The sequence below is a fragment of the Microtus pennsylvanicus genome, chromosome 13 (genome assembly GCF_037038515.1).
Source record: "Microtus pennsylvanicus isolate mMicPen1 chromosome 13, mMicPen1.hap1, whole genome shotgun sequence".
NCBI lineage: Eukaryota > Metazoa > Chordata > Mammalia > Rodentia > Cricetidae > Microtus > Microtus pennsylvanicus.
In genome coordinates this window covers 13,912,360-13,935,410 of record NC_134591.1, presented here as the reverse complement: position 1 = coordinate 13,935,410, position 23,051 = coordinate 13,912,360, and the positions used below count along the sequence as shown (strand labels likewise).

The following is a 23,051-nucleotide window of genomic DNA, read 5'->3' as shown; positions in this document are numbered from 1 at the left end:
AGTAATTTTATGTATGATTGCAGTATATTTAGATTACATTCAACTCATTTTCCAATCTCAAACCTCTTGTATCTCCTATCTTCATCCTTGCATTTTCTCATCTTTCCTCTCTCCCTTCTCCTCTTTCCTCCCTAAATTCAACATCAATCTTTTTGTGAGATCTGTATGAAAATATTCTAAAGGAAATCACAATTGTACACATAGTCATTACTATTTTCAGGCTTGAAGTTTTGTTTTGAGTGGATTTTTTTTATTTCAATTAAGTTTTACTTACCATAGTTGTCATTTCTCGCTTACTTCTGCAAACCCCAAATGTTGGAGGAGGCCCCTTGTTAGTTCCCAACTGCTAAGTCCCAAAATAATCACACAGAAACTATATTATTTAAATTACTGCCTGGCCCATTAGCTCTTATTGGCTAACTTAACCCATCTACATTAATTTGTGTATCATCATGAGATTGTAGTCTACCAGCAAAGTTTCAGCACATCTGTCTCCAGGAGAAGTGTCCATGGCTTCTCTCTGACTCCATCCTTTTTTCTCCCAAGATTCAGTTTAGTTTTCCCTGCCCACCTAGGTTCTGCCCTATCAACAGGCCAAGGCAGTTTCTTTATTCATTAATGGTAATCGTAGCATACAGCGGGGCCTCACATCACCTCCCCTTTTCTGTTTAAATAAAAAAGAAGATTTTAACTTTAACATGGTAAAATTACATATAGCAAAATAGGTATCAAGCAGTAATTACAGTTACAATATTCATATCTATTTTATTTTTTATCATAACTAAGAAAAACTATAATTATTACTACCTATTCTTCATTTCCAACTAAGACTCCAGAAGGTCATAGTATTACCTAAGTAAACAATACGTTCATTGTAAGCCACTTCCAAAACTCTAAAATTAACAGAGACATCTCACTGCCTGGACAGTCATCTAAAGTTTTCCTGTGCCTTTAAAGTATCTATCTTTAGCCTACAGGCCCATAGTATCCAGCAGACTCTCCCACAAAGCAGGAAATCTCAAAGACAGTTCCACCTATATTGTCAGATTGTCAGTCACTTTCTTTTGTGTCCTGCAGAATATCTAGCAGATTCTTTCATGAAGCAGGAACCCTGAAGAATCATCATACCTTTAGGCAAGTTTCAATAGTCATTTGTCTGTGGGTCCTGCATGTACAGTTTATCAAATAGTCCAGGCAAGAACAGTTTCTTGCCCAAATGTTTAACCAATTCCATAAAGAGTCTCTTTGATGTCCATCTTTTTCTTGAAGTAATTGGTGATGCCAGGAGGAGATGTATCTCATTGTCATGATAAGTTTTAAGTTATTAAACACTCTAAATGTCACATTCTCTAGTCTTTAAAAGATTTGAAGAATCCCTATCAGAAATACATCTCTGTATATCTAGAAAATCTAACTAGCATGACTACAAGCTTGACTATTATAGATGACTCTTTATTTACCTATATTTCTTAATTATACATTACATTTTTAAATGAACTACAGTCACAATACATAGTCAAGAGTAGAAATATATATGTATGTACGTATGTATATATATATATAAATATATATATATATATCAAAATTGGCCTAAAATTTGTATCAATAAACCAAGATCATACCAATGCAACTCTCTATAGCATATCCCCTTTTAAATGTAAACAAACATTTATAAACAATATTAAGGAATTTGGGAGTAATTCTCTAGAGTATTTCCTGCTGTTTGGGGGTGTTGTTAATGTGGTTTTTCATGGTGTATCCTGTGTGCTATGTTCATCTCAGTTGGCAGTTAGGCAAAGGAATTTGGGGTGGTGATAGCCCTAGCTAAAAATACAGAAAGAGAATAAAATAGATGAGTATCTTGTTCATCTTGATCAGGACCAAAATATTTCATTCCCAACAAGTTTTCTGTACGGTGATGCTTTCAAAAATAACTATGAGGATGGAGAGATGGCTTAGTGGTTAAGAGCACTAGGTGTTTTGTCAGAGATCCTGGGTTCAATTTCCAGTCCCCATGGTGTAGTTCACAACTATTTATTACTCCAGTCCTAGAGATCTGATAACTCCTCATGGCCTCCATCAATACCAGAGACACGTGTAGTATAAAACAATACATGCAGATAAAATATTCAGATGCAAATACTTAAAAAAAGCTTCAAAAATATTTTTAAGTTACTAGAAAAGGTAATAGTCACTCCTATATTCCTTGTTGTCTTGTTCCCTTTTTGTAAACCCCTCAACAAAGCACTCTAAGTATCAGAGCTGGAATATCTTATAATGCATATCTTGAAAAAACTGGGAGCCAAATAAAGTATAAGCCCCAATGATACCCTTATGATTGTGCCAATTAAAGTTGTTTCCATGTCATTAAATTTGTTTGTGGCTTAAGAAAGTTCATGTGCCCTGATGGGAATGCAGATGCCTGACATATCCAAACTGCAGATCTAGTTTGGATTTCTAACATCTAAGCCAACTAAGGTGTCTAATTTTCCACCATGTTTGGCCACTGTGCTTACTAGTCAGTTAATTAATTATAGTTAGTTTATTTCTTTTTGTCAACCTGATAGAAGCTAGAGTCATTTGGAAAGAGGAAACCTCAACTGAGAAAATGTCGCCAACAGACTGGCCTGTGTGAAGGTCTGTAGGACATTTTCTTGATTAAAGATTATTGTAGGAGTGCTCAGCCCACACTTGGGTGCCACTCCTGGTACCTCGGGAGATATAAGAGTCCTCCATGGCCACTGCTTCAGTTTCTACCTCTAAATTATTCTTAAGTCCCTTCTGGGACCTATTGGGACATCTAAGCAAAATAAACCTTTCCTGTCCAACTAGCTTTTGCACAAAAATACAAAGCAAAATAATGCAGCACAGAACAACAAAAACTTTCTGTAGGGGTTCTTTGTTGTGATGGAGAGTCGAAGTGATACTGATGAAGTTGAAAATTCTTCCTTTATTTTTGTTTATAAACATGTGTACTTTGACTACCTGTATTTAGCCATATTTCAAACTCCATTAAAGTAATTCAGGATTTGCTACTGCAGTCACCCATTTGATTATCCTTCTAGTTATTATGGATATACCTTTTCAGAAACAGTATGTTTAGGAAAACATGTCACTCTATGATTTTCTTGATTTTTAATTATCTGTACAAAGTGGAACATTAGTCCCCAGCCTATTCTTGCAGTTATCCAGTGTATCATCATCTCCCATTCCATTCTCCTGTCTTTCTGGTCACAGAACAAACAGTATGACTGAGACTGCTTCCAATCCTCAGATGACAGAAGGACACCCTCTTTTTCTGCTCATAGAACTGTTTTTTTGTCCCTTTCCAGCAGTGCTTTTCCACCTGCACAAAATGCCAACCACTTCTTGGCAGAGTGGGGCATTCAGAGTGTGTGGTGTTGCAACTTTAGTAGCAAGAGCCAAAAAATAACTGTTTCACCATAAATAAGAATCTAGTAGGCCTGGTGTGAGTTCTAGGCACCTGGGGCCTCACCAAATGGCAATCCTATTTTCCCTCTGCCTTCTGAGCCTGGCCACATGGCCTGGCTTACTGCCTCTGTTTCCTGCTGGGACTTCATCCCTTTGCTGAGTTCCAGCACTGTGTACCCAGACCTTCCACGTTGCTCCACTCCTCAAACTTTTCCCCTGGGGAGAAGAAACATGCTACATGGTCTCACTCTCCCTCCCTCCTTGCTGCTGACTTCCCCACAACTGGCTCCACTTCTGTCTGAACACAGACTCCCAGAGGAATGTCATCCATACAACCTTAAATACACCCCGGTGGGGAACAGTAACTGAGCCAGTTTGTCCCTTTTCATCTGTCAGCATGCAGGGAGAAAGCAGAGATTGTTCTTATCCCCTTCAAGTATTGAATAACCACAATCTGTGACCAATTCCACACAGATGAGGAATCAAAGACTCCTGTGAAAGGATAAGGCAAAATTCAATGGGATAATTATACACTATAGGTTTTAGTTCTATAATACTTGCCATATACCCAGTATACAAGAGGGATATCTCTATGATACATTCTCATTTCAAAGGTTTTTCCTCATCAATATGTCTCACCATTCCTATATAACGACTAACATATCAGAAGCTGGAGTGGTAGGTACTCACTACTGTAAATCAGGAACTGTGTTCACTGGCAGAGAAGGGACACCCAAGTAGCTATTTTTGCCTTTCCTGTTTACATAAGCCATTTTGTCTGATTGTTGACTTGAATCCTTCACCAGCCTTCTTCAAATAGTTCTTAATATTTGAAGTTTCTTCAGCTAGGTTTTGTGGAATTTCATTTGTGTTGTTGTTCAACCAAAATTTTTTATTGAAAAAATATGTTTACATAGAATATTTTTTCCTTTCCCAACTCGTTCCAGATCCTCCTCAACTGCCTGCCCACCCACTCACACTGTTTCTTTCTCTCTCTTTAAAAAATTAAACTACAAAGCACGAACACACACACCATAAAAACACAAAACCAGAAACTAAAATAAGCAAGTAAAAGAATAAAAGAACAATCAAATAAAGCTATATGAGATAAAATTTCTATTAAAATATTATTTAATTCACTTTGTTTTAGGCATCTACTTCTGGGAATGGGGTCTCCTTTAAGTGTGGTTACTATATCAGGTAAGATTTCATTAGAGAAAACAAATTTTCCCTTTGCAAGAGGAATTTTCCCTTTGCAAGAGGATACCAATTGCAAATCCTCTGGGTTAGATGTAAGAACCCATACCCACTTCTCTCTCTCAGGATTTGGATCCTGTCTGGCTTGGACCCGTGCATGCAGTCCCTCTTCATGCTGCTAATGTCTCTGTGACATTATATGAGCATCAGTCCATAATGTCTGGAAGTCTCCTTAGTATCATCCATCCTTGATGTCTCTTACAATCTTTTGGCCTGCTTGTCCACATACTCTAAACCTTGAGGGGAGGGTTGGGTGAAAAAACCCCATTTTGAATTGAGTGCTGCAATATTTATCACTCTTATTCATACTGTCTAGTTGTTGGTCTCAGTAAGGGTTCTTGAGGATTTTCAATAGGAAAAAATATGGGACTACCAACTCATGACTAGAACATGGGACAGTGGTATAGAAGAAGTCTATAAGAGGATATTATGAGAAATGAAACTTTAGGGGAAAGTTCCTTGAACTCTGTTAGTAAAATGTTAGATATAATATTTAAAAACCTCTGATGTCACCCAGGCTCCCAATGAATGAATTTCTTACAATTTCTAAATTATGATTTTCTATTTAACCTATGTGCCACATATCTATGTATGTATATAGGTATATGTGCCATAAGCACAGCATAACCCTTCCAGAACTTAAGCAAGAATCCTCAAAGAGTGCTATGGAAATTGCGGAATGATTAAATAATAATGAAGTCTGGTAAAACAGGTGTTTCCAAAGCAGGTTCAGTCTTCAACAGAGAAACCTTTTCACTCCTCTACGTGTGCTTCTCTAGTATTTCCACTGAAGTTGCAAGAAGTTACTTTGACTTGTGAATCCAAAATGGGGGCACAGCAGTTGTTTACTGTCCTCTGGCAAAAGAATTGTTTTCTCATCTGTCTCTTTTCTCTGCTCAGACATCGATGAGTTGGTTCTTCCAAACTTTTTGAATTTTATTTTAATCATTATTTAACAGAAATAACAGTAAATATATTTCATTTAAATAATTGGGTACCACATTGGAGCACCGGACTGAGCTCCCAAGGTCCAAATGAGGAGCAGAAGGAGGGAGAACATGAGCAAAGAAGTCAGGACGGCGAGGGGTGCACCCACCCACTGAGACAGTGGAGCTGATCTATTTATTGGAATCTCACCAAGGTCAGCTGGACTGGGACTGAAAAAGCATGGGATAAAATAGGACTCCCTGAACATGGCGGACAATGAAGGCTGATGAGAAGCCAAGGACAATGGCACTGGGTTTTGATTCTATTGCATGAACTGGCTTTGTGGGAGCCTAGCCTGTTTGGATGCTCACCTTCCTAGACCTGGATGGAGGGGGAAGGACCTTGGACTTCCCACAGGGCAGGGAACCCTGACTGCTCTTTGGACTGGAGAGGGAGGGGGAAAGGAGTGGGGGGAGGGGGAGAGGAGTGGGGAGAGAGGGAGAGGAGTGGGGGGAGGGAAATGGGAGGCGGGGAGGAGGCAGAAATTTTTTCAATAATAAAAATAAATAAATAATTGGGTACATGTATATATGTACGTATATACATTATATGGACATATACATGGATTTATGTGTCCTCTACTCAAATACTTATTAATTTTCTTGTAATTTATATTCAGACTATAAATTTAAAAACTAACAAAACAATTTTGAACTTATTAATATTAGATGCCTTAAATGTTCAGTCATCATTATGTTCCAAGGCAGATACTACTTGTATTCCCACTTTATGCTTCAATACAAGAAGACTTGAAAAAGTAAATGACATATTCTTAATAACTCATTCAATAGGTAGCAGAGCAATCCTCGAGTTGCCTTAATAGCTGAGAAATTTACCTAACCTTTCTAAATTAAGATAGTCCATTCTGATATTGACTTCTCATTTATAAGGAAACTGCAGCTGGAACTTCATATTTTTTAAACATTACATACATGATTAATTAAAGTTTAATATATTCTTCAGTATACCTCTGATAATGATCATGTTTCACGGTAGAGAGAGATTTATTTTCCTGATTAATTAGATGTTTGTCCAGTGTATTCCAGAATATTACGGAATTACCTGAATATATGAACAGAGATATATAAACCCTGTCATTCCTAGCAGCTTTGTTTTCTATAAACTTTAATTTTTAATTGACATATGAAGTGTTAGTTGTTCTTGTAAGATTTTTATACACAATTAGAGTTAACATCCCTGCATTCTCAACTATCTTTATGCCCACGCTTCCGACTTAAAACTTCTATCTCTAGTATTTATACTTCTATATCCACATGAATTTAAACACCCTTGCTCACCCCAATTTAAAGTCTCTTTTCTCTTCTCAGTGATGTCCTTTCTACTTGTCTGACCTTTCTCTATATATACTCACTCCCACATGAATAAACACATTTAAAAATTAGAAGCTAGGGGGCTGGAGAGATGGCTCAGTGGTTAAGAGCATTGCCTGCTCTTCCAAAGGTCCTGAGTTCAATTCCCAGCAACCACATGGTGGCTCACAACCATCTGTAATGAGGTCTGGCGCCCTCTTCTGGCCTGCACGCATACAGACAAAACATTGTATAAATAAATAAATAAATAAATAAATAAATAAATAAATAAATAAATATTAAAAAAATTAGAAGCTAGGATTTTTTTAATATTATTGATTTTTATAGAGCTTTACACTTTTCTCTGCTTCTCTCCCTGCTTCTTTTCTCCCCTTCAACCCTCTCCAAAGGTCCCCCATGCTCCCAATTTACTCAAGAGATCTTATCTTTTTCTAATACCCATGTAGATTAGATCTATTTAAGTCTCTTTTAGGGTCCTCATTGTTGTCTAGGTTCTCTGGGATTTTAATTTGTAGGCAGGTGTTCTTTGCTTTATGTTTAAAAACACTTAAGAGTGACAATTGTCTTTCTGTATCTGGGTTACCTCACTCAAAATGATGTTTTCTAGCTCCATCCAGTTGTCTGCAAAAGACAAGATGTTGTTATTATTTTCTATTGTGTAGTACCCCATTGTGTAAATGTACCACATTTTCCGTATCCATTCTTTGGTCGAGGGGCATTTAAGTTTTTCCAGTTTCTGGCTATGACAAACAATGCTGCTATGAACATGGTTGAGCACATGTCCTTGTGGCATGATTGAGCATCCTTTGGATATATACACAAGAGTGGTATTACTGAGTCTTGAGGAAGATTTCCTTTTGATGGATTTTTCCTATGACTAATATGAAATTTCTTCTTTGTCTCATGGCCTACCAGCAAGGTTCCAACTGGCAGCTCATGTCCTTCCCCTCTGGCAACTTCATGGCATCTCACTGACTCTGCCTTTTCTCTACATATATTTCTTCCAGTCTGGCTATATGCTGTTAAACCATTGGCTTAAAACAGCTACTTTATTAATTAACCAATAAAAGCACCACATATACAGAAGGACTTCCTATACCAGTGTACTTGAGTTATATTACTTAACATAATTTTATTTTTCTTTGTGACTAGATAAAATTCCTGTGTAAATTAAACACATTTTTTGCCATCTTTTTATCTGTTGGTGGGCATCTAGGATCTTTCCACTTCCTAGAAATGTGAATAGAGCAGCAATGAATATGTAGCAGTGGGGATATCTTACTGGGCTATTGTGGTGTAGACATTGGCTACACAGTTTAGGATAAAGGAAACCCTGCCCCCTCCCCAAAAGCCAGAAAAATCTTTGGCACTCTTGGTAGTTCATCTTTTATACAGGCGAAGGATCCAAAAGTGCTTTGCAGCTCTGACCTCTGATCTGATTTCTAAACGATTCTATGGTCTTAAGGAGGGAGAGTGTATCTATGAAACCCTGTCAAAAGAAAACTCCTGGATAACAGAACAGAATCTCTGACCTGGGTACAGATTAACATTCCAATGGGGCCAGATCAGTTTTTACTCTGTTCTAAGAATTTGATGACCTGGAGCAATGAACTCTCTCCCTTTTCTCCTTCATTTCCTGTGTGACACTTCTTTTCAAACTAGGAAAGATTATGAGGTCAGATCCCAGCTAAAGGGGAAAAAAAGACACAGCCATCACCTGAGTTAATATAAAAACAAATGCCCTTCTTGTCTTGGCGTGTGTTTGTTCTTCCAAACATACCCTTTTGATTGAGAGTAAAGTTTTTCTTGTCTAGACAGCCAGTCCCAAATTTTCCAACTCTATTCTTCACAGAAATATGTATAAAATCAAAATCAAAATTCTTTTCTAATTGCAAAATATTTTGGATAGGAAAAGAACTACTGCTTCTCCTACCCCTATCCCCAGTAAATAAAGTGGCTTATCATGTCACCAAGCTGATTTCTCTAAAAGTCATAAAAGACAAGAAGCATGGTACTTGTTATGAAATAGCCTAAGGTCATGAGCATGGTATGTGTTAGGAAATAGCCTAAGGTCATGAGGAATTAAGTTAGGCTGTACTAGGCAATAGCTCCTAGTTATAAAGAATTGCTTAGCCCTATTCTGACCATTCTGTTCTACTTGCAGAAATAATATGCTAGAGTTTACCTAGCCCACACTAGCCCCAGTCAAACCACACACACACAGACACAGACACACACATACACACACACAGTGAGTGGATTAGCAAACTGGGCCAGTAATTGTGTCAATCACTGAAGATGTTTCTCAGAAACCTAAAAAGTAGGCCCTTATGTTTTCTTCTATATGTGTATCCTAGAGTTAGGTGTAGGGAGGGGGGTAAGCAGGGCATGTTTGCTGTGAAGGGGAAAGGCAGAAATGTAGGCACGTTACTGGAGATGTGCAAAGAAAGTAATTCTGATAGATTGGGAGAGAGGAATAAATAACACTAAGAATATCAGGAAAAGCCACAGGAAAGACTATTACTTTTTAAACCTTCATATATGCACATGCCCATCCCCCACACATGCATAGATTGTTTTAAAGCTGTTATTCCACATGGTGGGATAATGTATACCCTAGGAGTTACAGCTTATCAAAAAAACAAAAACCAAAATACCAAAATAACTGCCAAGTAGAAATTATTTCCCTTTGATTTTCAGTCAGGGGTTCCAGGAGATCCCCCAGACAATATATCTTTGCCATTACTCTTGGATGCCTGCAAGATCATCAAAGTAAAACCTTATAACAAACATATTGGCCAAAGGAAACTTCCTTATCCTCCAGCAAAAGATATCACCCATTTCTGCCATAGGACTTGGAGAAATTGAGCTCAGACTGACTTGGAAGCTACCTTTCCAATGACTAACAATCATAGTGTGGGAAGGTAATATATAAGCTTATCAAGAACCTCTGGGTGCCAGCCTCAGTGTTGTTACACCTAGATCATGGGGTCCCCCAAACCAACTAGGAGACTGAGTTCTGTATGTAAAAGCAAAGAGCCTTGAGAACTGGGTTCGCCTCCATCAAAACACATTTATTCTGGTGGGTCAGCCTTCTACTCTATCATCTTAAATCTCACTGCATAATTCCTAAGGACCACAGCACAAGTTGTCCAGAAAAAGAGAAATATCAACAGTCATCACTAATGCAAAGCCTCCCAGCCACTGATAGAAATAAATTCAGGATTACAAAGAAAGAGATGTTTGTTATGATCTGCTGATCTGGATACTCTGTCCCCTTAAGAGACAAGCCCTGCCCACCCACCCCCCTTCTGCCAAGGCAAGCAGATCTTCTGCTTCCTCAAGCCTGAACTCTCTCTTTCCTTTCCTTCCCTCTCTTCTGAAGAGGTAACTTCTGCCTCTCTTCCCCCCTTCTCTCCTCCTCCCCTTCCTTTACATAACCCACAAAATAAACTCTATACCCAAACTCTGCATGGAATATCTGTCTGTCTTGCACCCATCGTGGTCTCCCATCTCCCAGCCACCCACCGTGTCCCCTAGAGGGACCAACTACCCCTTGTAGGACTGGCTGTCACTGGCCTTCCCTCTACCATATCTCCAAAAACAATAACACCACCACTTCCAATTAAAATGTCTGGACAAGGCAAACTTTACTCGTAATCAAAAAGGGATGCTCCCTAACAGAAGCATACATAGATCTAATCTACATGGGTAGTAGAAAAAGACAAGATCTCCTGGGTAAACTGGGAGTATGAGGACCTTGGGAGAGGGTTGAAGGGGAAAGTTGAGACAGGGAAGGGAACAGAAAAAAAAAAATGTAGAGCTCAACTAAAATCAATAAAAAAGAGGGCTCTCAGCAGAGGAAACATATAGAGATAGGAAGAACATTTGCATTTTATTCTAGCTCAGGTGGTGATTGGGGCTTTTGCCCATTCATTGCCTGGGGCCAACCTTACAGTCTTAATTCAATTGACTAGTCTGAAGAGAATTGGCACATAGAAAATGAAGACAGGGGAAATTGGTTGCTACTGTTCTAAGAAGAAAAATGGAATTGCTAGATTCCATTAAATTTCTGGAATTCTTGAGAGGACCTTGGTGTAAAAAAAGGTTTTACTGTGTTGTTGGGATTAAATCATTTGCATAACAACTTTACAAATTTGGGGAGATATAAGTATTTGATTTCTTTGACCTAAACATAAGTTTTACAGTGTCTTATAGAAAAGACCTATAATTTGATATTATTTATAAATCCCTCCTCTTCTAAAATAATTTTATAAATATTTTTATAATTATAGTTAAATATTTCTTATAAATCTGTTCTCTTTTTTAAATAATTCTTTTTTCAAGGTCATTAGCTTATGACTCTTTTTTTTTTCTGTACAATCTTAGAGTAGGACACTGCAAGGAGCAGCTGTTTAGTAATAGTTGACCTAATAAACCAGAGTTAGGTTCCTATAAAGAATTAACTATTACATCTACACAATTTAAGGTAAGTCCATCTTCCTAGGGGCTCCTTGTTCAGGCGACTGACCAGATCATACTGATTTTTAATCATCCATTTCAGGTAGTACTTGATGGGGTCTGAGGAGTCATCAGAAAGGCTTCCTCCAGAAGCAGATGAGAGGAGGTGCAGAGACCCACAGCCAGACATTAAGCAGAGAAAAAGTCTAAATTGGAGGTCCTCATTGGATCCCTCCCCTCGGAGATTGGGACCCCCTCTTAGAAGGGGAGGAAACACTGTAGGAGTCAGAGGGGATGGGGGGGCACCAGCAGAACAGGGCCCACAAAATCAACTAAATAGGGCTCACATGGACTCCTGGAGACTTATACAGCAAGGTCAGCGTTCTACATAGGGTTGCCCCAGGTCCTCTAAATGTATATTGTGACTTTTACCTTGGTGTTCATGTGAGAGTCCTAACAGTGAGAATGGGTATATTCCTGACTCTTTCGCCTGCTCTTGAAAGCCTTTTCTTCTTTCTGAGTTTTCTTGTCCAGCTTTGATATGAACACTTTCACCTTGTTTTATTATGTATTGTTTTGTCCTGTCTGGCAGTCAAGTCTTAGAGTCCTACTCTTTTCTCAAAAGGAAAAGGAGGGAGAGTGGATCTGGGGTAGAGGGTAGCTAGAGAGGGTTGCTAGGAGGAGGGGATAGTGGGGAAACTAAGTATCTATTTTCAATAAAAAAATTGATAAATAGATAAATAAAAGGATTGTTAATGGGTAAATACCAACTTCACCAGGCCTGTACACACCTCCTCTAATAAACTCCTAAGTGTTGTTGTTGTGTATTTCATGCTTCCTTCTCATTCACGCCAGGCAGCAACCTCAGTTCAAATCTGAGTCATGGCACCAATGAAATTATCTGGCTATGACTAATTGGAAGGTTGTCACATTCTATTTTACTCTACTGGCTTTAAAGATAGGATTTAGCCTACCTATTTTAGACCCAAGCATATTTGTCTAAAAGTTTTCTCGAAAACCTCTGTCCTAGGTCAAGTTGTGACCTCTTTCTCTGTCACAGGGAGAAAGTAACCAACCAGGAAAAGACTATCTGTATGTGAGAAGCTAAGAGGTAATGAGGAAACTCCTGGACTCCATTCTGAAGGCAGGAGCAATTATGCTATTTTGTTAAAAATATGCTTCTTTTCTGTCTCTGTTTCCTAGAATGTGACCTTCCTCATTCCATGACTTTACTTGTTTTGGGGAACACCCAAACCCACCTTAATAATCCTTAATCACATGATGACCACGTGGTGATAGCTGTTTTTTGTTTTGTTTTGTTTTGTTTGTTCTTTTATAGATTTTTCTGTATGCTCTTACTGTTTCATTGTCTTCTATAAACCTCCTCTGCATGAACGCATAATTTTGCTCCTTAAGAGGACCCTAAGTAACAGACTCAAGGCTGTTCTCTTTAACATGATTTAGGTGGCAGTTGATGGCCAGCACTTGGGTGGCCTAATAAATAGCAAGCTTGCTTCACATTTGGCTAAATGTCATTGTAATGGTATTATTTTTTCCTGATGGGATTAACAGTAAATTATTTCCATTGGATGTTACTATTATTTATTTCATGCTATTTAAATTTTTTAATGAAGGATAATTTATGTATAAAATTAAAAAGACAATGGAATCAAATATTAGTTTAGCTTTCTGAATGCCTTCCCCTTTTCTTGGTTTTGTTTAATAAAATGTTGCCCCTTTCAAGGTCAAGAATATTTTTAAAGCTTTTACAAAAATGTAAACTTACTACTTCTAAGGATCTGTAAAAATCACTGGTTTAAAAAAAAATCTGTCCCTTGTTTGGAGCATTGGAAGCATTTTTCTTTAATCCCAGCACTTGGGAGGCAAAGGCAGGTAGATCTCTGAATTTGAGGCCAGTATGGTTTACAGAGTGAGTTCCAGAATGGACAAGGTAAAAAAAAAAAAAAAAAAAAAAAAAAAAAAAAAAAAAAAACTGAAGGAAGGAAGGCTATAAGGAAGAAAGGAAAATTTGTCCCCATTGAAGATCATGGATATCATTGAGGATTTGTTGAAATATAAACCTTTTTATTTCAAGATTTTTAAGAATAGTGAGGGTACAGTCTTAAAAATCTTCAAAATCCCAAGAAGAGAAAAAGTTAGCTGAAAATGTATAAGAAAAATGATTGATTGTTAAAAATCTGTGTAAAAATACTCTTAATTTATTACAGCATACCATATATGTAACTTGGACTGAATCCTTGTTTATAAAAATAGATTTATATTAGACTAAGAAGGGAATACCAGGCCTTAAGATATTTTGGATTAAAAATAAAAAAAAATAATAAAGTAAATGATGGCTCTCAAATGCATCAAAGAGTTCTCCTAATACAATATTTAATGTAGTTGGAGGTTGTTTGTTTGTCCCAAACTATTCTGACCTGAAATAATCACACAAAAACTATATTATTCGCAATGCTGTCTGGCCAATAGCTTAAACATATTTTTAGCTAGCTCTTATATCCTAAACTAATCCATCTCCACTAATCTGCATCACCACGAGGTTGTGGCCTACCAGCAAAGTTTTGGTGGGTCTGTCTCCTGTAGCAGCTCTATAGCTTCTCCTTATCTCTCTTCATTTCTGTTTGTATTTTTTGCCTGGCTTTACTCTGTTAAGCCATTGGCTGAAAGTAACTTTATCATTAACCAATAAAAGCAACACATGTACAAAAGGACTTCCCACACCAATTTAGTGTGTTTCATGAAATGGGGGAACAGAAAAAAAGTTAAAAAGACTTCCCATGGTAGGCAAAAATATCAGTTTCTAGCAGAACCCTAAGGCTCTCATGAACTCTACATGCTTCAAATATGGTGACATCGTTCATTCAGCAGAGAACTGCCTTTCACCTTTCACGTTGCCAGGACTCTGCCCAAACTGTGGATAGTTTGGACACTGAGGGTCAAGTGCTCCTCTTTGTCTCAGCATGGTAGTTTAGTTTCCCCATGTTCTTCCTCCACAAGAAAATCTTTTAGATTTTCTGGGCCAAGTGGACACAGACTGAGGTTCACTTGTGACTTCAGGCCCTAACAAAGTCAGCAGATTCACAAGGAGCCCAATGCAACAGTCCAGATAGCAGGTACATCTTAGTCACTCTTAATGGATATGGAGTTCCATCGTGTTACAAAGTCCCCTCTGTAGGCTGTGAATACCATTAATGAATAAAGAAACTGCTTTCGACCTATAGCAGGGCAGAACTTAGTTAGGTGGTAAAAAATAAGCTGAATGCTGGGAGAATGCAGGACGAAGTTGGAGAGAAGCCATAGAGCCGTAGCGGGAGAGACATGTGCTGAAACTTTTTCCGATAAGCCACAGCCTCATGGCAATACACAGATTAATAGAAATTGGACAAATTAAAAGGTAAGAGTTAGCCAATAAGAAGCTAGAGCTAATGGGCCAATCAGTGATTTAATTAATACAGTTTTAGTGTGATTATTTTAGGCTGGGCAGCTAAGAACCAACAAGGGGCCTCCTCCAGCACCCACTCACCCTGGTAAAACTTATCCTTAAGGATCTTGCTTGTAGATGTTGATGGCCAGCCACACCAGCCCCATCTACAGGTCTCTTTTCCCTCTGGGACCAACTCACTCCTACCCCGTTATACCTAATTGTCCAATCGTGGTTTGGGGCAGGCATCTCATAGCTAAACGATATGTTTCCTTTACTATTCATCTGCCTCTTTCCTAAATTTTCCTTCTCCTTGCCTTTGAGGACCAATTCTCTTTGGTAGTTTTCTTTTAAATACAAATTGAGTATATTTTTCTAATTTATGTAAGGTAAATAAATTATGCCAGTCATTTGGAAGAAATCGCAGAGATGCTTTGAAGATTATAATCTTTTTGGTGCTTTATTTTGTCAAGTAAAAAGGTTGCTTTCCCTTTAAAAACATTCTGGCTTTACAATAATTTTGGGAACAAAAGATGGACATGTTACTTGCTAATCATACAGATTGGAGACTTTTAAAGGAAAGTTTAAATTACCCAAGTCTCTTAAACAAAAAGCTTCAAAACTAATGCTCAATTGCCTGCACCCTCAATGTTTCAAGTATAAAAATCAGGCCTTGCTCCTTTCTAGCATCAACAGGACAGGTTTCAATGAAAAAGGCAAGCTCAAAACTATCATGCTGTCGTTTCTGACTTAAAAATTGCTTTTCACCGTTCCTTTGTTCTCCAGCGGTCTTAAAAGGACTTGCCTGTTCAATGATTGACTGCTCTAAATAATCAAACACTTCTACCTCATGGTAAATGATTGGATGATTCCAGAAAGGAAAGGAAAAGGAGAAGGTTGAGGCATGTTGGAGGGTCTGAGGAAGTCATTTAAGGCATATGAAAAAAAAAATGAGACTTATGTTTTAGAAGTGTTTCAAATTTTAAAATATAAGACATAAATGTTAAATCTCTGTTTAACTCTATAGAGTTGTCATAAGTAAACAATCTTTGGTCTACTAGAATGTAAAAATAATCAAAATTATATAGTCAGAGGCTCAAAAACTTAAATTCCCTTTGTTAGTTTTAAACTTTATGTTTATATTGATAACTTTTCAGGCTTTATTTTTGCTATGATTCAAAATCATGATTTCAATACACATTAAATCAAACAATTTGGTCCTGCTGATATATCTAATATCTTGATCTCTTTATGGCAACTTTTAAAAAAATTGTGTAAGTTTCAGGAAGTCACAACTAAGATTTATCTGTCACAACTAAAAGTTTTCTGTATCCCTTGCCTGAGAAGCATTCCTGTTAGTCAGCAACTTAAGCTCTCCTGTCTACTGCCTGTCCCTGGGAGTGGTCTCATTCTAGCCTTGGTGGTCCTACAAAACTGGTGAGTTTTGAACTTGTTTTCCTCTGAAAAAGGGGGCACATGTTTTTTAATGAAAAATATTGCTACTATGTGAATGAGTCCCATCAATTGGAAGAGAAAATGAAAACTTGCACAAACCGGGTACAAAGTGTGGCCTCCAGCAGACAAGTCCAGTGAGCGATTCTAGGTATGGTCTTCTCTGTGTTTCTGGGTCCTACCTGCTCCCTTCCGTATACTGTTTTTCTATACTTATAGTAATAATTGCTCCTTTCTCTTCAGGTTCCTTTTTTATTTTTTATTTATTTTTTTTTTTTGGTTTTTCGAGACAGGGTTTCTCTGTGGCTTTGGAGCCTGTCCTGGAACTAGCTCTTGTAGACCAGGCTGGTCTCGAACTCACAGAGATCCGTCTGTCTCTGCCTCCCGAGTGCTGGGATTAAAGGCGTGCGCCACCATCGCCCGGCTCCTTTTTTTATTTTTTTAAATTTATTTATTTATTAAAGATTTCTGTCTCTTCCCCGCCACCACCTCCCATTTCCCTCCCCCTCCCCCAATCAGGTCCCCCTCCCTTGTCAGCCCAAAGAGCAATCAGGGTTCCCTGCCCTGTGGAAAGTCCAAGGACCACCCACCTCCATTCAGGTCTAGTAAGGTGAGCATCCAAACTGCCTAGGCTCCCACAAAGCCAGTACGTGCAGTAGGATCAAAAACCCATTGCCATTGTTCTTGAGTTCTCAGTTGTCCTCATTGTCTGTCCGGTTTTATCCCAGGCTTTTTCAGACCCAGGCCTGCTGGCCTTGGTGAGTTCCCGATAGAACAACCCCATTGTCTCAGTGTGTGGGTGCACCCCTCGTGGTCCTGAGTTCCTTGCTCGTGCTCCCTCTCCTTCTGCTTCTGATTTGGACCTTGAGATTTCTGTCCGGTGCTCCAATGTGGGTCTCTGTCTCTGTCTCTTTTCATCGCCCGATGAAGGTTAATATTCAGGAGGATGCCTATATGTTTTTCTTTGGGTTCTCCTTCTTATTTTGCTTCTCTAGGATCACTAATTATAGGCTCAATGTCCTTGGTTTATGGCTAGAAACCAAATATAAGTGAGTACATCCCATGTTCCTCTTTTTGGGTCTGGCTTACCTCACTCAGGATAGTGTTTTCTATTTCTATCCATATGTATGCAAAATTCAAGAAGTCCTTGTTTTTTACTGCTGAGTATACACTAATATGTATATATTCCATACTTTCTTCACCCATTCTTCCATTGAAGGGCATCTAGGTTGTTTCCATGTTCTGGCTATTACAAACAATGCTGCTATGAACATAGTAGAGCATATACTTTTTTTGTATGATAAGGCCTCTCTTGGGTATATTCCCAAGAGTGGTATTGCTGGGTCCAGGGGTAGGTTGATCCCGAATTTCCTGAGAAACCGCCACACCCAAAAACTCTACCAAAGAACTCCTACAGCTGATAAATGCCTTTAGTAATGTGGCAGGATACAAGATCAACTCCAAAAAATTAGTTGCCTTCCTATACACTAAGGATAAGGAAGCAGAGAGGGAAATCAGAGAAGCATCACCTTTCACGATAGCCACAAACAGCATAAAATATCTTGGGGTAACTCTGACCAAGGAAGTGAAAGGTCTATTTGACAAGAACTTTAAGTCTTTGAAGAAAGAAATTGAAGAGGACACCAGAAAATGGAAGGATCTCCCTTGCTCTTGGATTGGGAGGATCAACATAATAAAAATGGCAATTCTACCAAAAGCAATCTATAGATTCAATGCAATCCCCATCAAAATCCCATCAAAATTCTTCACACATCTGGAGAAGACAATAATCAACTTTATATGGAAAAACAAAAAACACAGGATAGTCTTCAGGTTTCTTTAGAGGAGAATTATCGAAACAACCCAACAGTCAATAAATCAGATGCTTTGGACAGAATTCCCTTAGATCTCCTAACATTGACTGTAGTAATTTGGGGAGCGCGGCGGCGGGGCTGCGCCCCCAAAACCCCAGCCGTCTGCCCGGCTCGGCTAGCTTATGCCCCGAAATAATTACACAGACACTGTATTCATTTAAACACTGCTTTGGCCCTTAGCTCTAGCCCTTACTGGCTAATTCTCACATATTAATTTAGCCCATTTCTAATCATCTGTGTAGCGCCCCTAGGTGCGCTTACCGGGAAGATTCTAGCCTAAGTCCATCCTGGGTCGGAGCTGCATAGCGTGCGTCTTCCCTGGAGCAGGTAGCATGGCGTCTCTCTTGCGTCTGCTCCCAAGAGGAGAGCTGTCGGGTCTGACCTCACTTCCTCTTCCTCCCGGCATTCTGTTCTGTTTACTCCACCCACCTAAGGGTGGGCCTATCCAATGGGCCTAGCAGTTTCTTTATTGCTTAGAGCCAATGAAATCAACAGATTGATATATGACACTACCACATCAATTGACTGCCTGCCTAAGACCCTGCTTTGATTCAGTGTTCCAGGAAACCATCCCCTACTTATCAATGCCACCAGTTAGCTGGAAGTACCCAGGTGACTACTGTCAACTACTATCATCAAGAAAAGACTGGAATGTTAAGTACAAAACAAATCCTCATAATCTGCTGATGACAACGTTATAAACAAAAGTACTCTGACTAGGCCAGCAAAAGATTGTTATTGAGTAAATAAAAGTCTGCATTCAGCATTTTTTAAGAATCATGAGAGCCAGATTTCTATTTACTTGGAAAGTGGATCATGTAAGATTGGTTTCTGTTTCATTAAGCTCCTGATTGAATTGAACAGACTTCATACACTCAAATGTGCCCCCTTATTCTGTCCACAATTCTAATATAAAATCCTCTTTTTTTCAACCAAGCTACAGTTCTCTATTGTCAGAGAAAACCCAGTCATTTGTTACCCCAATTAGAATGGTCCAGTTTGGTGGTTTCACTGAGTTCTTGATTATACCAAGGGTGTTCTGGCTTTTAAAGAAAAAAAAACTCTTTATTTTTGTTGCATTCTTTTTACCTTAAACTACCGAACAATTTTCTACCTTGTGTTATTACCATACTGCCTCCTCTGAAAAAAAAAAAACTCTAAATGCCATTATTGGATTTGGACAATAACCATTATGGTTTCCTCCAGCTGAAGTTGGGGTGTCAGACATGGTAGTATGGGAATACCCTTTCCAATGGTCTGTCCATGAACACTAATATCAGATAGAAGGAGGTAAGAAAGACTTTGGTGAAAGTTGTCTGGAAAAGATTAAAATGTCCACAGTTGATTAGACTATCTTGATGAGTTCCCAGGAATACCCATCTGATAGACTCCTTATTTTTATTTGGTCTCCAGTGTAATGAACACACAATCTTATTTTATGTCCTTAAATAGCTGGAAAATCAGATAAAATTTGGTATGATTCTGGTTTCTCCTTCATCATTTAATTTTTAGGTAAAAGAATAGTGGACCTGGCTCCCTTGGCTCTGGCAATGTGCTTCAGTGAGCAAAAATCTGAAGTCTGACATCTGGGCTGTATCTTGTTATCAAGAATAAAGTATTAGTAAAATACAGTTGTCTAACATCTCAGATAGACTTACATCTAATGTCTGGAGAGTAAGACACCTTGGGTTGTAACCAAGTTTTTAGTCTTTATTTAAACTTTCCAGCTGAATGCTTAATGCTGCAGTTGTCAAAACTAATTTTATTCTAGTGTCAATGCCAATTGATGATATAATTCTTAGTAGTCATATGACCAGCTACTATAGTCTTTCTTTGCCATTTGGCCATCAATGTGAGGATAAGTCAAAGGCCTTGTGTGACCTGACTGTGGCTTCCTTTGAAGTATTGAGGAAATACTTCCTGTACTGATTCTTTTCTTTGTAGACTGGACATTGGTTTCAATTCATTGAGCATGGTCCTCCCTGAACAAGGGAACAGATGACCTACCAAATTATAGAACATCAAGAGATTACTCATAGTCCCTTGAGACCTTATTGACCTTGGAGGGCAAGAAGGGAAATATTTCCCCTTTTTATTCATCTGATAACATTCAAAGTTTGTTTAGAAATTTTGTGGTGATTTTTATTGAACCTCTTGGTAGATTATTGGCAAGATATTCATTTTCACAGTATTGAATCCTATTTTACTTATTTGATTATTTGTGTGTGTGTGTGTGTGTGTGTGTGTGTGTGTGTGTATGAGAGAGAGAGAGAGAGAGAGAGAGAGAGAGAGAGAGAGAGAGAGAGAGAGTAACATACTGAAGTCTTCCTTTTTGTTGTTATTCTATGATTTTATGTTTTATACTATTTGCTTTATGAATTTTCGTATGCCAATTACAACTGTAATGACCTTTTGTTGTATTACTATTCCAAACAGTATAAAGTGAACTTTTATTCTATCCCATCTGATTAATTTTACTTGGAATCTAATTTGTCAATTACAACAATTGACACCTGCTTGATTCCTGCTTCCATTTTCTTGTCCCTTATTGGATATAGGCAGCAAGTACTCTGGTACGAAGTACATGAGGATATATGCTGGCCCCTGATTGGCCTATTGAGAAATACGGTGACCTTTATAAGGCTACCTTTTTAAGCTTCTGCAAAAATGTGACTCACCACCATTCTGTGAAAACTCTGGTATGGATGTGGCCAGAGACCATCATCCTCATATATTAGTCAAGATTCTTTAGAGTAGTAGAAATTTTGGGATGAATCTTTCACTATATATAAAATTAATTTATTAGAATGACTTACAGACTGCAGTCCAATTAATCCAACAATGGCTACCTGTGAACAGAAAGACAAGAATCTAGTCTTTTCTCATTCCCACAAGGCAAGGTGTCTCATTTTCTCCTCTGCTTATGCTTGAAACCCAAAAAAGTAGGCTCCAATTCCAGTAAAGGAGTAGATAAGCTAACAAGGTTAGGGCATACAGGCAAAGAACAGGCTTTCTTTCTCCCATGTTCTTACATAGACTTCCATAAGAAGGTATATTTCAAAATAAATGTGTGTCTTCCCACCTCATGATCCTGATCAAAAGCCTGTGTCTTCAGTCTCAGGATCCAGATCACAGGTGTGCCCTCCATTTCTGTGTTCACTCCAGACATAGACAACCTGACAATCAAAAATAGTAGTTAATTAAAGCTTGCTTCAAATTTGGCTCAAAATTTAGAGAATTTGAAGAGACTTTAACAGGCCTAAATATGGCAAACTTAGTTCTGGCAGGCCTTGCCCTCCTCCCAATTTCCTTTGTTTGCTAAAATCTGTTAGAATACATTCCTAAAGTGAGTCACCAGCATTTCTTCCACCTGAGACTGATTACCAAGGTCTAGCTTTACAAAATATTGATGCCCAGCAATCAAAAACCCCCTTCGGTTAGCCTAATTAATATGCCCAATCAAAATTAAATACCTCATCCTACCACAGGGTTTTCCCATTTACCTTTATAAACTTACTTTTGCCCATCAACCCTGTCTGTATCCTCTCCATCCGGGAGAAAATTATTCCTTCCTCCCTTCTCCTTTGTCTATTTCTATCTTTCTCCTTTGTCTTTCTATATTTGCTGTCTCTTTCTCTCATTCCCTTTCCTTTGCTCCAGATGTGCAAATAAATCTCCTTTGTGCTTAGAACTTAGTTTTGACTGTCTTAATGCTGATACCAGTCCTTTCAGAACTGGTCTTTCTTTTTCGATTTTCTGATTTGACAATTGGCACACCAATGTGGTTGACTAAATCCTTGAAAAACCTGAGAAAGGTTATAAAGTAATTCTACACACACACACACAAACAGAGTTAAGATGGCTTAACACCATGCCTCCTTTAAGGGAGATTTTCCTGATTCAGTGGTAACAGAAAAAAAGCTGCACAGTTTTGTAATCATGGCTTCCAGGGCCATGCTGCATGAACTCTGGCTCTTTCAGGAGGCCAATCATCTAAATGAAGTTTCTGGGTAGCGTGCTGCAAATTACTTGGTGATGGCATGAGCCAACTGGTTATCCGAGTTGAGGTGCTGAGGATGGATCCCACTCTGCAGTTTCAGAGCCAGTGAACAAACTTCTGCCATGTTGTACTGGGTGGAAAAAGCAAGCAGGGCCATACTTCCCCTAGCAATGCTACCACTTACGTTCATAAGATGGGCTTAGCATATTAAGAAACACTTCTGATCAGAAAAGGACTACAGATACACAATAAAGATAAATCCAGATAAAAAAGATTTTTATATGTATCACTGTGTTAGATAAATGTCCATAGGTGGGAGAGAGAAGAAAAAGAGTATAGAGTGTTGTAAAAGAAGTAAATCCTTTAAAAAATAAAACAAGGTCTTTAAAGTGACAGAGTACAGACAGTCATAGATTGAAAGGAGAAAAGAAAATAAGCTATAAAAGATGGAAAATTTGCAGAGAGTCTGGATTATGTATACTATTGTGTTTTCTTTAAATTTTTTTGACTGTGAGGGAACTAAGTAGAAAGAGACATTTCATTGTATGGACTGTTAAGTTAAATGACCAAAAAGTATCTTGATCCCAAAATTTAAGTCTAAGGATATGTTGCTTTGGAAAAAAAGGATCTTCTTTGGTTTCCACAGAAGATGAGAACCTGTGAATGTTTTCCAGACTAATATGATTTTATGGACCAAGACCACCTGAAAGTTTGTTCAGAAAGATCACTGTGAGCACCGCTAAAAATACTTTGGCAATAAACAGCAGAAGTTGAAAGCTTAAAAAGTGGTCCTGGGTGCAAACGTGGGATCTCTG

At 38.3% G+C, this 23,051-nt stretch overlaps 1 protein-coding gene across 1 annotated transcript in view; it reads right to left on the bottom strand.

Moving 5' to 3' along the window:
• The window catches only part of LOC142834265 (heterogeneous nuclear ribonucleoproteins A2/B1-like), a 75,945-nt gene extending 53,585 nt beyond the window's left edge, over positions 1-22,360 (bottom strand). The window contains exons 1-3 of the mRNA XM_075946553.1: positions 22,266-22,360; positions 21,319-21,412; positions 21,053-21,085 (exon numbers count right to left, since the gene is read on the bottom strand). Coding sequence (XP_075802668.1) covers positions 21,053-21,085; positions 21,319-21,412; positions 22,266-22,360 — 222 coding nt within the window. The remainder of the gene's footprint in view (positions 1-21,052; positions 21,086-21,318; positions 21,413-22,265) is intronic.
• Between the last annotated feature and the right edge of the window lie 691 nt (positions 22,361-23,051).